Source organism: Eptatretus burgeri, chromosome 7 (assembly GCF_056783735.1).
Source record: "Eptatretus burgeri isolate ZD-2024b chromosome 7, Ebu_testis_v1, whole genome shotgun sequence".
NCBI classification, from domain to species: Eukaryota; Metazoa; Chordata; class Myxini; order Myxiniformes; family Myxinidae; genus Eptatretus; species Eptatretus burgeri.
Window position 1 is genome coordinate 10,438,790 of NC_140967.1, and position 17,500 is coordinate 10,456,289.

Genomic DNA, 17,500 nt, shown 5'->3' on the forward strand with positions numbered 1-17,500 from the left:
CCCGGCTACCGTCACTGCCAACTCTTCACCCTTTACCTCCCTTGTCTCAACTATTATTTCATTTGTCACGGCCTTCATGCCCGCCTGCAGGCATCGGCCCATGTTCTGCGTCGCACCCCACAGTTCTTTCATTTGCTTGTTCATGTCTTTCATTTCGTTTTTTATTTCCGCATTCATTTGTGCCAGCATGGTGAATAGCTGGGCCATGTCGGGTGCGCTTGGGTGAGCCGTTTCGGCAGGGGTTGGGGAAGGGTCTTGGTGGAGAGGGGGGGGGGGAGGTGTCATACACCGCGGCCGCTGCCGCACCCACCTCGGGCCCTGGGTTCAGTTGGGCGAGTCCGTGTTCCTGCACAATCAACATTTCCTGCTCGGGGATTCCATCCTGGGCCATGGATTCTACATTACTACACATATACATTTCTACTACCCCCGGCTCCCGCTCGCCTTGAGACGCCATCTTGCTTCTCGTGAAGGGTTAATTTAACTCGCTCGTAATTTGGAGGGAATCGGGGGTCGCTTCTCTCACCCCTGGACCGATTCCCGTGAATTTAGCCGGAGACAGGAGAGCCCGTTTTCCTGTTCTCCGATACCAGTGCCGAGAGGAGGGCGATGGATTTGTATCGCACGACCTGACACCAGTGTTGCGGATTCGCGCCCGCCGGCGTGCTGACGGCCACGTAACTCGAATCGCGGCACGTCGCCCACCGGACGGACAATCCAGTCGTGACCCTCTCGAACTAACGCCGGGAACCAGTCACGGGTGGACCTTTCGGTCTCACCGCGATCGAGCCAATCACCCCCGCGTGGGATAGGGTTGCTCGCCAAATTCGACCTACCTAAGTACCCACGCGGAGGGTAGACCGGGCGATCGCACCTCGCCGCAGGTCGACTTCGGACACGGGCCACTTAAGCGACCCGTTCCGTACTATCAGAATAACCGAGCGGTGTTATCGTCGACCTCGACGGTTCGATTAATTATCGGGCGTATTCAGCCCACTACCAACCCTTTACGTGAAGCAAGATGAGGATTCAATGGGAGAAATGACGAAGCGAAGCGGGAAACAGTTCAACACAAAAGCACATTTATTCGCGGCACACGGGAAGCACACATATATAATTCCACCAAATGCACACAGAAAAGACACAATGCAATTTACACAACAAGCAAATGTAAAAGCGAAAACACAATACAGAGCTAATACCGACTACCGAGCACACGGCAACACTTATACAATTCTACTTCACAGACGGCGCCGACAACACATACCCAAAACCAAGGAAAAGAATACCCTCAAGGATGAGGCGGGCCTGAGGCCGAGACCGGGTCGCGCCTACCCGTCTGGTGATGAGACGCGGAGCGGCGATGGCGCCCCAACCCCGCGGGCCTCGCGGGCAGTGTCTGGTAGGGGGTGGGAAAGGGGCCCCCTTGGTCGCACTATCTCAGCGCGGGGGGAAACAGGAGGGGGTTGCTGATGCTCGGGGTATAGAGGATCTTTATTATCCCGCGACGAGCGTCTCCACCTTGGCCAGGTCGCGCTGTCGGCCTCCCTCGGGTGCAGCTTCCTGCACGACGCGAGCACCCCCTCGTCTGGTGTCGCCGCCTTTCCACAGCTCGTCCCCTCCGTTCCGACTCCAACGCACACGACGAGCAGCTCCACCGCCCGCGAAGTCTTGACCCTCTGCTTCCGACTCTCCTACTCTCCGCCTCTGGACTCTCCGACTCTCGACTCGACTCTCCTGACTGACGAACACGGTCCTTTTATCCCCCCGTAGCTTCGCCTTTGACCCCCTCCCTTTGACCTTTCACCTCGCTCCCCATTGGCCCGAGAAAAAGTGGGCGTGAAGGCTTTTTGATCCACAAATTTGCATATATCGATCGTCCTGGAGGCGGGGCCAATTCGCCCCTCGCTCACCGATTGGACGGCAAAAAGTGGGCGTGTGTCGTTTTTGATCCGTTTTTGAAGCACAAAATCCGTGATTTTGTACACGCTGTTCGACGCGCGCCCTGCACGAGTCCAACACCGGTACCCACAGCGGGGCAAGAACGGTGGCGATGCTACGGTTGCGAGGTGTGACGTGAAGGTCGTGGCGGTTGTGGTGAAGCGGCGTTGTGGTTGGTGGTTGATGTTGTGGTTGTGGTGGTAATCATGGCGGTTGGTCCAAAATAAAGATAGTAAAAGAAAAACGGCTATCCTGAAGAGTCGCAGCTCGCATAAATGACATGTATTCCCACTAGACAACGGGTTTGGGCCTAACTACACATGTACTTACCGAGATACCTCACCTAAGGGACCTGAATGGTGGTTTGCGAATTTGGTAACCACAACAATATATATATATATGTGTGTGTGTGTGTATATAAATATACATGTATATATCTTCAGATGAAAACGGATAAGTGCTGCATGTTAAAGTGACCCTTCAGGTTTATTTATTTTTCGTGCTCGATGAGATGTTTGTGCTTTAGATTTGCGTTTAGAACAGGGAAGTCGTCTCCAAACCACAAATAATACAGGAAAGAAACTACAGGGCGGATGAACAAGACCACAAGATGGTGGTTGCACCAGACACGATCAACTTGTGCTCACTAATTAAAAATCTGGCACGCTCTGTCACTCTGTTCGTGTGTATGATCCGAGGGCACCAGCGAGTTGCAAGTCGATGAACTCGATTTTAAAATGATTTTTTGATGATCGGTAATATTACACAGACGATGTTTGGGTCGCCATAATACAACGACCTTTAAACAGTACGTTACTTGTACGAGACACCTGGAACACAACACGACACAAGTACAACCAAGGCTGTACTGCTCCTCAACATTTAGGGTCGAACAGGTAATGTTCCTCAAGGACTTTCCCGATTCTAACCTGGGCTCGATAGGCCACACCTATTTGTAAATCATTAATATAAATGGATATGTAAGTGGTTCACTACCTGAGAGCCATCTTTTGTTAGCAGTGCTGGATTTATGTGTTGCGGGGCCCTGGGCCCTAGAAGTACGTGGGGCTCTCTCAGGACCGCAGCCATTTTTTACTTCTTTTATGTTTATAAAAATATTCATATATAAATGCACCAACCTCGGCTGGGCAAAAGAAAAAACCACGGTTTATGTGTAAAAACATGTATTTCAGAAACTACTAGTAACAAAAGTTTATATACAAGAAACACCACTATGGATGAAAACAACGGAACAGAGAAAATAATCGCAAAACCAAAACGTGATGGTATCATCTCAAATCTCAATGTAGAAAGTTTTTTTTTGTTGTTGTTTTTGCAGATATGATTGCATTATTGCACACTTTGGGGTAATTACTACAATATATTTGCGAGATGTTAAAAACCTTCAGAATCCTTTAGCTTCTTCCTGGCTTTGATTCGCGCAAAGTCCTCGATTGTTTCGCGTGTGCTTACTCTCCTGAATAGTTGGCGTTCAGCACTCAGTATGGCCAGCGATGCCAAATGATCTTGGCCGATCGTACTACGCAGATAGTTCTTGATCCTTTTCAATTTTGAGAATGATCGTTCTGCCGTACAGTTCGTGACAAACATTGACAGGTATACCCGCAAAGCTATCTCCACGTTGGCGCACGCTGCCACCATATCGTAGTTGTGGATTGTGGAAAACATAGTAGTTTCAGACAAATTTTCCAAGTCTTCTGTCTGCATCGTCTTGAGAAATGCCTGGAAATGTACAATTTCCGAAACCAGAGAAGGTTCCAGGTCGTTCGGGTAACTCTTGACCAGGTCTGCAGCAGAGTCGCGGAGCTTATCCGTCTGCATGGTCGTTATTTCTGAAAAGAATGAGAAACGTTGACGGATTGTTCCATAGGCCTTGAGGCGATCTCCTAGTGATGTTGTTAGCTGATCAATGATGGGTATGTTGGATGTGGTCCTGAATCTCTCTCTGGGCGGTAACTGGGTGTCATCGGCGCTGTCTACTTCATCATGATGTCGCTTCCTCCTTCGAACACGTGGCCGATCATCTTCGTACTCGCTGTGACCACATTTATCAATAGCAATATGTTCAAAGTCGTCGAACCATTCCCGTAGGTCCTGTACGAGCTCTGTCAGTGATTCGAGTAGTTTCACTGCCATGTTCAAATCGAGCCCCGGCTTCTGAAACTGCTGACTTGTCGTGTTGAACCTCTTTATAATTTCCTGCCATGTTACTAGCAGAATCACCGTCTCAAGTTTTTCCAATTCCTTCAGAATAGCAGATGCCTCATTTTTGGCCTCTGCGTTTAGATGTTCATTTCATTGCAAGATCGTCAAGTTCCGTGATATTTTGCTGGAATCCATTGGCCAGTGCTTCTACAGCATCTGCACGGGCCGACCACCATGCATCTGACAAGCACTTGACGACTGGCATGTGTTTCAGTGCATCGCGATGCTTGCGCCAATGATAGGTTGACTTCACGAGATAAACATACAGCCGTTGAATGATACCAAACAGAGTCACAGCAGCCGTGCAGCACTCAGCAGCACACATCCCGATGAGGTTGAGAGAATGAGCCATGCAAGGAACAAACTCGGCGAATTCGCAACAACTTTTTAGGTGCGCCTGGATGCCGCGGTATTTTCCAGACATGTTGCTGGCGTTGTCGTACGATTGACCGCGACAGTCAGAGATCGGAATTTTGTTCGTTTGGAGAAAATCGAGAACTACGTCTGCGATCTCCTTTCCGGTATGATTCAGTAAGGGCACGAATGTCTAGAAATGCTCTACTGGCCCCTCTGGCAACACGTAGCGGATGGTTAGACATAGCTGGTCAGTGTGCGACACCTCCAGAGTGGAGTCCACCGATATGGAGTAATATTTGGCCCTCCGAACTTCCGCTACAATGGCACTCAGGACTTTTCCACCCAACACATTGATTAGTTCATTACATACTGTCTATGAGAGGTAGCTTATGTTACCGCTCCCTTTGTTGGCATGTTTATGAAGATGTGCCACAAGGAAAGTGTCGTACTTGCTCAGAAGCTCCATCACTCCCAGGTAATTTCTGTTATGTACCGAACCGATCACCTCGTTGTCACCTCGGATGGGCAGACCACGTTCACATAGAAACATGAGGACATCCACGCACCGTCGTAGCACTTCGTGCCAGTAGTGCTGTTCTGACTCATACTGATGAACTAGTCCAGCGTTAACGCGGCCTTGCAATGATTTTCTGCTGGCCAGGCTCGACATTGCCTGTTTATGCTGATCTGAATTACTGTGTCCTATCGACTCCCAAGCGTGTTTCCAATCTTGGAACCCGGATGTAAACCGACTTTTAGTGTCTGACATGGGTGACATCAGACGGCAAATAAAACAGAACAGACGGCCGGTCTCTTCAGAATAGCACAGCCAACTGAGATCGATTTCTTCTCCAGATAACGTGTGTTTTCTACTGAACAAATTTTTTGTACAATGACGAGTTTATTTCCATCACGGACAGCGGAGTTCTTGTAGTCACTGTCTACATTATGACATTGTGCACTACCCTTCTCGATCCAGTAGTTTCGGAACTTCTCTGGTAGCTGGTCTGGCCAAAGGCCAATGTCTTTTTCATAATCTTCAGCCGTTTCGCTGTCTACTTCTGAACCACATTCTGAAGCAGAATCGTTTGAGTTTTTATCACCGCTAGCATCAGTAGCAATGAAACTAGGAGCAGGGCCAACAGCAGATAATGCTGACGTAGTCGTAGCTACGGTTCCCTTCGCGTTGTTATCCTGTTCATTGTATAACCCGACTGTGGCTGTTGTCCTATTAAGCCAACTTGTAATTTTGGGTAGCTTGTTCTGTTCGCTTTCGACTGCTATGCTTTCCTTCCGCTTGGCCGCACCAGATTGGTATTTTCTTCCTTGATCACGTTCACGTTCCGCCATGGCTCAACCTGGTCCACGCAAAGGCAGTTCCTGCAATAGAAAGCAATATTTCAGCAGTTGACACCAAACACACCTTTATAATAACAATAATAATCGAGATATATTAACGTGGATTGATAAGAAGCCTTGGGCTTGTCGAGTATCTCTCCACGGCTCGATTATTATTGCGAGGTATGTCTCTCTGGTGGAGGAAACCGGAGAACCTGGAGGAAACCACCGTGTCTCGGCCATGACATGATTTACATATGCCACCGGTAGGATTCGAACCCACTCCGCCGAATCCACATAGAGGTGACCAGCCAGCAGCCTTACCATTCTTCCACCGAGACACACCTTATAAATATAATAAAATATTATCCGTTGTGTAAACTTGAATTACACAATTATAGTATAACCACCCCAGCAGTATGCCTGCGCAGTACATAGCAAACATAGATTCAGGGCGGGCGTGTAATTTTGCAAAAATGAAATCGAGACGGCCATAGCCTGCTGGGATTGGGAAAACCCTCACTTTTTTCGTGTGAGCTATTTCTGTGGTAGACCTTAAGATTGTGCTCTTATGATCAGTGGAAAGGAAAAAATGTAAGTTCAAAGATGTAAAATAAATGCCAAACGTAACCAAACAGATGCCAAATTAACAGGGATATTGAGTATTTGTTTCGTGATTCACTGACCATTCACACAAACAAACTAGATTTTTTTTTCACAAACAAACAAAAGGGGGAAAATAGCAGAATTTCTTGTCATCTTTGCATTTGCGCGGGGCCCCTGGGAGGCGCGGGGCCCTGGGCCATGGTCCTGTGGGCCCTGCCGGAAATCCGGCCCTGTTTGTTAGGTACACAAACATGGCAGAATTTTCACCATTCTGAACGATCCACGCCCTGATGGTTCTTCCTTTTCTTCCCCTTTCTCAGTCTCCTAAACCTCTTTGTCTTCCATCCCAACCCCACACACAATCGGTTACCTTCCATTGCCTCTGCCATACTATCATTCTATTCCCTTTATAAAATTAAATTATCTCCGTTTTCAACCGCCCCCCCCCATCGATTTTCCCGACGTCAGAAATGGACGATCCTAACCCCAAACAACTTAACTCGAACTACATTGTTGATGGCACACCATTGCATATTCCCGCGCGCACTGCTTTGTCCCATTAACGCTAGGTGAAATTTTATCTTGCAAAATGGATTGACTATTCTTTTCTATTTGATGTGCTTTATGACCAAAGACTTACTATGTTTACTAAATCAGAAGTCATTGCAAGCATGTCAACATTTCATGAAACATTAATTTAACACTGTCCAGCAATATAGAACTGTGCATCAATTTAATCATAGGAATGAACTGTGTATAATATTAATTATAATTATTCATAATCAATTAGATAAATACAGTAAGACCTGTGACTGCTTGTCGCTCATGGGGGCCACATAAGTCAGTTCTTTATAAAAGAATTTACTATGTACAATGGTAAATACACTTTCAAAAAATATGTTGTTAAATGTATAACTCATGAATACGTTTGATTTAAAATTCTAAAAGGCAATATATATTTTTTTAAATCACCCCATGACCCCACCCCCTCTGGCCCGGCCCCTAGGGGTCATATCAAAAATCCGACAGTGTTGTGCACTTCCCCATACATATATCTACTATGTCCTAAAGTTTCAAGTTCCTATCTCAAACGGTGTAGGAGGAGCTATTTTGACCCCCTATCCGCTAAGCACCCCCAACCCCCCAAGCACCCTCTGATCATCATGTGTTTAAAAAAATATGTTGTTAAATGTATAACTCATGAATATGTTTGATTTCAAAAGCGATGACAATTTTTTTTTATCGACCCCCATGACCCCAACACCTCTGGCCCGGCCCCTAGGGGTCATATAAAAAATCCGAAACTGTTGTGCACTTCCCCATACATATATCTACTATGTCCCAAAGTTTCAAGTTCCTATTTCAAACGGTGTAGGAGGAGTTACAGGGTAAGACAGAGGGACGTACGGACGTATGGTGGATACAATCACAATATTCCCGCTTTTCTTCGTAAGCGCGGGAATACAAATCAGCCCCATGACCCCACCCCCTCTGGCCCAGCCCCTCAGGGTCATATCAAAAATTCGACAGTGTTGTGCACTTCCCCATACATATATCTACTACATCCCAAAGTTTCAAGTTCCTATTTCAAACGGTGTAGGAGGAGCTATTTTGACCCCCTATCCGCTAAGCACCCCCTACCCCCCAAGCACCCTCTGATCATCATGTGTTTAAAAAAATATGTTGTTAAATGTATAACTCATGAATACGTTTGATTAAAAAAGCTATGACAATTTTTTTTTTTAAATCGACCCCCATGACCCCAACCCCTCTGGCCTGGTCCCTAGGGGTCATATCAAAAATCCGAAAGTGTTGTGCACTTCCCCATACATATATCTACTATGTCCCAAAGTTTCAAGTTCCTATTTCAAACGGTGTAGAAGGAGTTACAGGGTAAGACAGACAGACGTACGGACGGACAGACAGACGGTGGAGACAATCACAATATTCCCGCTTTTCTTCGAAAGTGCGGGAATAATTAACAAATATATAATTATACTCCAATTATTTACTTTTTCCAGAAATTACATAGGGTCCAAGTTACCTCAATCACCCTTGCATATGTTCAACAATAGTCCTGCAATAATGGAGATTGTGAGGTCTACCCATGTTGAGGTGTGAAAGAACCTAACCTGTTTGTACTCAGGGATCCCAGTTCGTTCCCAATGATTTCTGCTCATTCCCAGGGATCCCTGTTTGTACTCAGCGATTCCTGTTTGTTCCCAGAGATTCCTGCTCATTCCTTGGGATTCCTGTTCATTCCAAGAGATTCATATTCTTACTCAGGGATTCCTGTTTGTTCCCAGAGATTCCTGCTCATTCCCCACAATTCCTGTTAATTCCAAGATATTCATATTCTTACTCAGGGATTCTTGTTCATTCCCAGGGATTCCTGCTCGTTTCCAGAGATTCCTGCTTGTTCCCAGAGATTCCTGTTTGTCCTCAGGTATCCTTGTTCATACCCAGATATTTCTGTTTGTTCCCAGGGATTCCTGTTTGTTGTCAGAGATTCTTGCTCATTTCCAGGGATTCTTGTTCGTTCCCAGAGATTCCTGTTTGTTCCCAGAGATTCCTGCTCGTTCCCAGAGGCTCCTGTTCATATTCTGGGATTCCTGTTTGTCCTCAGGGATCCCTGTTTGAACCCAGAGATTCCTGCTCATTCCCAGAGATTCCTGCTCATTCCCAGGGATTCCTGCTCATTCCCAGGGATTCCTGTTTGTTCCCAGGGATTCCTGTTTGTTCCCAGGGATTCCTACTAGTTCCCAGGGATTCTTCTTCATTCCCAGGGATTCTTCTTCGTTCCCAGGGACTCCTGTTCATTCCCAGGGACTCCTGTTCGTTCCCAGGGATTCCTGTTTGTTCCCAGGGATTTCTGCTCATTCCCAGGGATTCCTGCTTATTCCCAGGTATTCTTCTTCATTCCCAGGGACTCCTGTTCGTTTCCATGGACTCCTGTTCGTTTCCAGGGATTCCTGTTCGTTCCCAGGGGTTCCTGTTCGTTCCCAGGGGTTCCTGTTCGTTCCCAGGGACTCCTGTTCGTTCCCAGGGAGTCCTGTTCATTCCCAGGGATTCCTGTTCATTCCCATGGATTCCTGCCCGTTCCCAGGGATTCCTGCTCTTTCCCAGGAATTTCTGTTCCTTCCCAGGGATTCTTATTCATTCCCAGGGATTCCTGCTCGTTCCCAGGGATTCTTGTTCGTTCCCAGGGATCCCTGTTCGTTCCCAGAGATTCCTGTTCGTTCCCAGAGATTCCTGTTTCCTCGTTCAACATCCCTTTTCGTACCCAGATATTGCGGTCAATTCCCGAAAAGCGTTTCCATTTGGAACGTCTGACGATGCCTTGGGAACGCTGACATTTCAGATTCCCAACGCCATCGCTGGCATTCCCATACTCTTATTATAATACATCGTACAGAAGGGAAAACTTTCACATCAACATCACATTCCGACATCTGTCGTTCGTCTTAACGTGGCAGCAGTTCCGTCTGATGTTTTAACTACAATGAACTTCGCCTTTGTTCCAAGTGTTCGTCATTCTTTTGATAAGTTCTTCCTCGAGTCGTTTGAATAGTTCGTTCCATCAAGTTCCCAGAGATCAACTTTGTTGATTCCCTTCAAAAACCTGAACAATCTATAACACATTATAACCCACTAATTGTAATATAATATAATATATAAAACGATGTAAATTAATGTAATAAATAATACTGTTTCATTTCATGTAACATAAAATACATAATTTCTGTTGACGCAGCTGTGATGCTGGTGCAGTGCCCACCGTAGCTTAAGACTGGAGTTTAGAATGTGTTAAGTGTTAGGGTACAGGCACACAACGGCCCTCTCTTTTCGAAAGGTACTAGGGGATCTTTCATCCCGACCAGCTAATGCTCGCACATGGAACAGCCGGCTGAACGTCTCCATCTGACGGCCAACTCTTTGATGGAACACCTTCCTTGTATGGCGATCCATGCATCACCAGGACGGCGGTTGATAGTGAGATCTTCAAATGGTTACAAGGGTGGACTTTGGGAAGCATGGCCGTGGGTTATTTGCGGCATGGAGGGAAGAGTGAAACGATTTGTATTGCGTGCGGGGATTGCAAATTGTTCTGTTGTATATTTCCTGAAAATAAACTGTCTGCCTTCCCGTGGGACTCACCCACGGACTCCGCGACTTGTGGGCGCACATCACCCGTATATGGTCCGAATCCCACGCAAAGTCCAACATCATTATTCAAATGGTTTTATCTCCCTGGTGGAAGGGTCGAACTTCCGGGCATTCCATCAAACAAATAACAGGATATTATACAGAGAGTGCGCACCGGGCCTGGCTTGGGAAGCCCATAAGCGAGGGGTGCACGGTCTACGAGCCACAGCTTCCGAGGCGCCGCACACACGCCGTGGTCTACAATACTCCGCACACGGTCTATACGTTCCGCGGTCTACGAGGCCCCGATCCCAGCCGATGCATCGTGGTCTATGAGGATCCGGCACAGAGCGGGCACCATGACTTTTGTAGCTCGATTGTTCTGCCTGGGAGTTTTTGTCACTCTTTTGGTTGCGAGACCATGTAGCTCTTTGGAGCCAGCCGCGGCGCACTGTGGGGCCACCTCGTGCTTTGCGATCTTCACCCAGCAAATGGACTTCAATGAAGCTCACGAGTTCTGCAAGGACAAGCGGGGCTTCTTGGCGACCGTGAGAACGACGCGGGACGCGGAAGCGTTCCGGAAGGTCGTGTCTGACTTTCAGAGCCGTGAGGGGTCTCCAGCCAACGTCCACAAGACGAGGATCTGGATCGGTCTCAGGAAGTCGAGGGAACAGTGCGTGCAACGGGATAAATTGCTTCGGGGTTTCCACTGGGTCTCGGATGAAGACGATGGTTCGTACTCGAACTGGAGCAAGGAACCGGCGCTTTCGTGCACCACCGAGCAGTGCGTAACGGCGACCCTACGCACATCAAAACGCCTGGACCTTAAATGGCGCGACAGAAACTGCTCGCAGAAGGCCATGGTTCTCTGCCGGTTCACGTTCCAACACATGTGCGACCCGATTCCGCTGAGCGGTGCCGGCATCACCGTGTACACAACGCCCTTCGGTACGGTCAAGAGCAGCCTCACCGCCGTGCCCTCCTTCTCCCGAGCAGATGCGATGTGTGAACGCCGCAAGATCGGGTGGACAATCCGAGCCACGTGCTCGGGATCCACGTGGTCCCCACCATCTTTGGCCTGCCTGCCAGCGGAGCCCGCCAAAGACTCGTGTGCGCAAAACAATGGCGGCTGCGAGCACCGCTGTGTACCTATGGTCAACGGAGTGAGACAGCACTCGTGCGAGTGCGACGTTGGGTACAAGCTTGCTGCGGACGGACGGAGCTGCGATGATGAGGACGAGTGTGCAACAAATCCATGCGAGATGCTGTGCACGAACAGCCACGGCTCGTACCATTGCAGGTGCGAAATTGGTTTCGTGCCAGACCCGCAGAATGGTCGTGCGTGTGTGCCCGAGGACGTATGCGTCCTTCGGAATTGCGAGCACGGATGTGTCGTGGGCCTGGGAAAGAAGGCCACTTGCTCCTGCCCGTCGGGCTTCACACTTGATGGAAACCTTGTGAACTGCACGGATATCGATGAGTGCGAGTCCAGCCTGTGCGATCAGGGCTGCAAGAACTCCGTTGGAAGCTTCAGGTGCTTCTGCCGGGACGGATTCGAACTGGACCACGACGGTAGCACGTGCTTCGCAGTGAACGAGGACGTGCAGCGTCAACTCGAGAATATTCTCGATTCACACATGTTCAGCAGCGAGTTTGCAAACGAGTACCTGGACACCACTGGCGACTACTATGAGGATGACAGTTTTGTGGACATTGACACGACCACTGTGCATGCTGATCGAACTCTTTATCCGATATTCAGGACGGTGCACATGAGAACGGCGTCTCGATCTGCAACAGATGCCATGACGACGACGACTCCAAAAACCCTCGGCAGAGAAGCAACGGCTGAACCTCAGAGTGAGGATGTTGGAGACCGGTTCGAGGCGACATGTTTCATTGTCGGTGCGCTCGGGGCCGGTGTCGTGCTCTTCCTGGTTGGTGCGGCGGCCACAATCTTCTGCGTGCTGCGCAAGAGCAAGCGCCGGAGAGACGAGCACAAAAAGACCCTCAACGAACTCTGGGTCCCGTCTCCAGCTTTTTCAGCAGCACAGAGTGCGGGGAACGACCAGCGGGTAGCACCCCACGGGAACGGGGAGGCAGGTTCGCGAAACTCCAGAATCAGCTTGTCGGACTCGGAGCTGCCATCTCCGACTGACTGATGACGTACTCTCCTTCATATTAATGGGGCTGACATGTGAATGAAGTGTGCACTTTGTGACATAAAGCTTTAACAGTATGTTCGACATGTTTAGTAAACATTGGTGGGCAGGGAGTCGAGCTGAAGAACCCTTTTGTGGCCGCCATCTTGGATTTCAAAATGGCCGTGCTTGTGTTTTGGCTGGTCATTTGTCCTGCCTTGTTGTATAACGTCACAACACATCGGGTGTGGTAGTTCTCCTCTTGTAATCACAAGCTTGTCAACTAAGTAAACTGGTGTCTTAAAATTGGAAAGCACAGCTGCAAGCAGGTGTGTCCATCCATGACGAGTGCACGAACTTCGTGTCGTGAGTCTTGTATGTAAATCGTGTCACGGAGGAAAAAAAAGTTTTGTTTCCATCGGAGTACTTACACCCTCCAAGTTGGCAGCATCCTCCTCTATAGATTTATGGTTCTGTGCTCCGTGGAGTTTGGATTTACTGGAGTTCAACCCAGCTTGTGGACTCCGGTGTTGGTTTATACGAGAGGTTCCACAATACCACCCCTTCATCCAATCTGGTTGTAATGAAAGGCAAACGATAAAACCGACTAACGGCCAAAAGGTCTTGGATCGTCATTTCATACAATATACAACCTCCTGTAGGCTTTATAAGCGAAATTTTGAGGTGCTTGATCAGTTGAAGATGGCGGCCATTTTGAAATCCAAGATGGCTGCCCTAATCGGACCATTTCTCCTTGGTTCCTTGTTTGAAAATGATTATTAATCAATGTTCTTATCACATCCTGTGAGATTTCTTGATTTCATTAGAGAGTGCACAATTGCTTCTTATTACGTCACACATCTAGCCCACTTCATCCTGAATTCTTCCTTATGACATCACACATCTAGCCCACTTCATCCTGAATTCTTCCTTATTACATCACACATCTAGCCCACTTCATCCTGAATTCTTCCTTATTACATCACACATCTAGCCCACTTCATCCTGAATTCTTCATTATTACATCACACATCTAGCCCACTTAATCCTGAATTCTTCATTATTACGTCACACATCTAGCCCACTTCATCCTGAATTCTTCCTTATTACGTCACACATCTAACCCACTTCATCCTGAATTCTTCATTATTACATCACACATCTAGCCCACTTCATCCTGAATTCTTCATTATTACATCACACATCTAGCCCACTTAATCCTGAATTCTTCATCATTACGTCACACATCTAGCCCACTTCATCCTGAATTCTTCCTTATTACGTCACACATCAAGCCCACTTCATCCTGAATTCTTCATTATTACGTCACACATCTAGCCCACTTCATCCTGAATTCTTCCTTATTACGTCACACATCTAACCCACTTCATCCTGAATTCTTCCTTATTACATCACACATCTAGCCCACTTCATCCTGAATTCTTCATTATCACATCACACATCTAGCCCACTTAATCCTGAATTCTTCATTATTACGTCACGCATCTAGCCCACTTCATCCTGAATTCTTCCTTATTACGTCACACATCAAGCCCACTTCATCCTGAATTCTTCCTTATAACGTCACACATCAAGCCCACTTCATCCTGAATTCTTCCTTATTACGTCACACATCTAGCCCACTTCATCCTGAATTCTTCATTATTACATCACACATCTAGCCCACTTCATCCTGAATTCTTCATCATTACGTCACACATCTAGCCCACTTCATCCTGAATTCTTCATTATTACATCACTCATCTAGCCCACTTAATCCTGAATTCTTCATTATTACGTCACACATCTAGCCCACTTCATCCTGAATTCTTCCTTATTACGTCACACATCTAGCCCACTTCATCCTGAATTCTTCCTTATAACGTCACACATCAAGCCCACTTCATCCTGAATTCTTCCTTAAATACAAGAGCAAGGCTTTAACCTCGTCAAACTCTTTCCATTCATGCGGAGCAAGCATGCGGGGAATCAACGGTACCGTACACCGATTGGGGATCAAACCGTTGTGGTGGTTGGGCGGGGAGGTGGGGGAGAGGGGGTTTCAACATTCAACTCGCAAAACGAAGTGGGATCAAACGTGCTGTATCCACAGAGGTCATCATAACGAGCTTTGCGCACCAGATGTGCACGGGAGAGAACCAGGGGAGGGATACAATGGACAAAGTCAAAGATTGCTTGGAAGGACATTCTTTAAGGCCGGTTATCCATACATACACAACGTCACTCATTGTTAACTCATCGTAACTATAACATCGCTAGTCACGTGTGCATTAATCACAAACCCGTTAGTGATCTGTTTGGTGCTCCCATTTGAGCACATAGCTCGTCATGTTGGGATTCCATGAATTGGAATCCCACACATTCCGTCGATTTGTTCATTGTCCACCTCCTGCCATGTGCTTGTTGTTCATGTGCTTGTTGTTCATGTGGAAGTGTCATTGATCTCTCCTAATGTCCTTGTAATTCATGTTTGTCGATATCTCATATTTACTGGCGTGCCCTGTAATATCGTACTTGTCCTGCAAGTGATGTATGTAAAAGCTTCTCCACGAGCCTTCGATCAAAATAGAAAAAGAATGCTTGAGATGACGTCAAGATGGGAATTGCATCTCAAGGGGTAATTTCCTGTCTCCCTTCCAGCGCTGAACGAGCAAAGGTGGGGAGGGTTTAATGGGAATAACATGTTAGAAAGTGAAACCGTGATTCAAACCGATTTGGTTTTCTGCAATTCCAACATACACACAACACAGGTGATTGGTATACATGATACACGCCATCTCTGGGACAATATACACACATGATCAGTACATGATACACACCATCTATGGGATAATATACACATATGATTGGTACATGATACACACCATCTATGTGAGAATATACACATATGATCAGTACATGATACACACCATTTATGGGACAATATACACATGGGAAAATACACACATATGATTGGTACATGATACACACCATCTACGTGACAATATACACATATCAGTACATGATACACACCATCTATGGGATAATATACACATATGATTGGTACATGATACACACCATCTATGTGAGAATATACACATGTGATCAGTACATGATACACACCATTTATGGGACAATATACACATGGGACAATACACACATATGATTGGTACATGATACACACCATCTACGTGACAATATACACATATCAGTACATGATACACACCATCTATGGGATAATATACACATATGATTGGCACATGATACACACCATCTATGGGACAATATACACATATGATTAGTACGTGATACACACCATCTATCGGATAATATACACATATGATTGGTACATGATACACACCATCTATGTGACAATATACACATATGATCAGTACATGATACTCTCCATTTATGGGACAATATACACATATGATTGGTACATGATACACACCATCTATGGGACAATATACACATATGATCACAACATGATACACACCATCTATGGGACAATATACACAGGTGATTGGTAGATGATACACACCATCTATGGGACAATATACACATATGATTGGTAGATGATACACACCATCTATGGGACAATATACACAGGTGATTGGTAGATGATACACACCATCTATGGGACAATATACACATATGATTGGTAGATGATACACACCATCTATGGGACAATATACACATGTGATTAGTACATGATACACACCATCTATGGGACAATATACACATGTGATCAGTAGATGATACACACCATCTATGGGACAATATACACCTGTGATTAGTACATGATACACACCTTCTATGGGACAATATACACATGTGATTGGTACATGATACACACCATCTATGGGACAATATACACGTGATTGGTACATGATACACACCATCTAGGGGACAATATACACATGTGATTGGTACATGATACACACCATCTATGGGACAATATAACTACTCTAGATTGCTCTTTCCCAGGAACCACACCTCTCCTCTCCTCGCGGCACGCACGTCATTGCACTCTCATTGTGACGTCATGTCTTGTTGGCTGAAACGATTATGTTTTTGTTCAATCCCGTTTACATTTTTCTATTTTTTTCTACATGGAAGGCGAGGCTCATGGAGGATTTAAACGACAGAGGGCAGCAGGTTCACGCACTGGCAGGGGCTCAGAGAGGAACAAAGAGAAGAGCGCATGGCAGAAAGGAAAGGAAAGGAAAGGAGAGGAGAGGGGGTAGAGGGAAACGGGGGTGGGGGGGGGAGGGAGAGGGGCGAGGAGTAAAGAAAGGAGAGAGTTTAGAGCAGAGGAGGTGGAGAACAGCAGGGGAATTGGAGTTAGTAAAAAAGGAGGGAATGGAGAAGAGGTGCATATTGAAGGAAGCATGAGATGACTATGGTAGCACTCCCGATTGACTACAACATATCCATTTTTATGGAATGGAGTACACGCGAAAAGGATCACACGTCGGAGTTTTAACAATGGGTAACTATCAAACAGTTGAGTCGACTATAGCCCATGATGCGGTGAGCCCGGGTTCAAATCCCATGTACTGTGTCCATTGTTGCACAATGTATTTGTTGTTCCAAGTAAGTGTACAGTACACCGACATCTCCCTGAATGTCTTTGTCCTACAAGTACTCCATGTATGTTCATGATTTTCAGTGAGTTTTATGTAGCGAGAATGAAAAAGTCATTTATAACCTTTTATACCAGTTCATGAGAGCAGAGGGAGACT

General features: G+C 46.6%; 2 protein-coding genes across 2 annotated transcripts in view; both read left to right on the top strand.

Moving 5' to 3' along the window:
• LOC147022656 (uncharacterized) overlaps positions 1 to 17,500 on the top strand; it is a 139,544-nt gene that overhangs the window by 32,987 nt on the left and 89,057 nt on the right. The window lies entirely within an intron of this gene.
• LOC147022657 (endosialin-like) overlaps positions 10,678 to 17,500 on the top strand; it is a 7,090-nt gene continuing 267 nt past the window's right edge. Inside the window, exon 1 of the mRNA XM_085887434.1 lies at positions 10,678 to 17,500. This exon is cut by the window's right edge and continues 267 nt beyond it. Within this exon, the coding sequence (XP_085743560.1) occupies positions 10,947 to 12,776 (1,830 nt within the window). The 5' untranslated portion in view covers positions 10,678 to 10,946 and the 3' untranslated portion in view covers positions 12,777 to 17,500.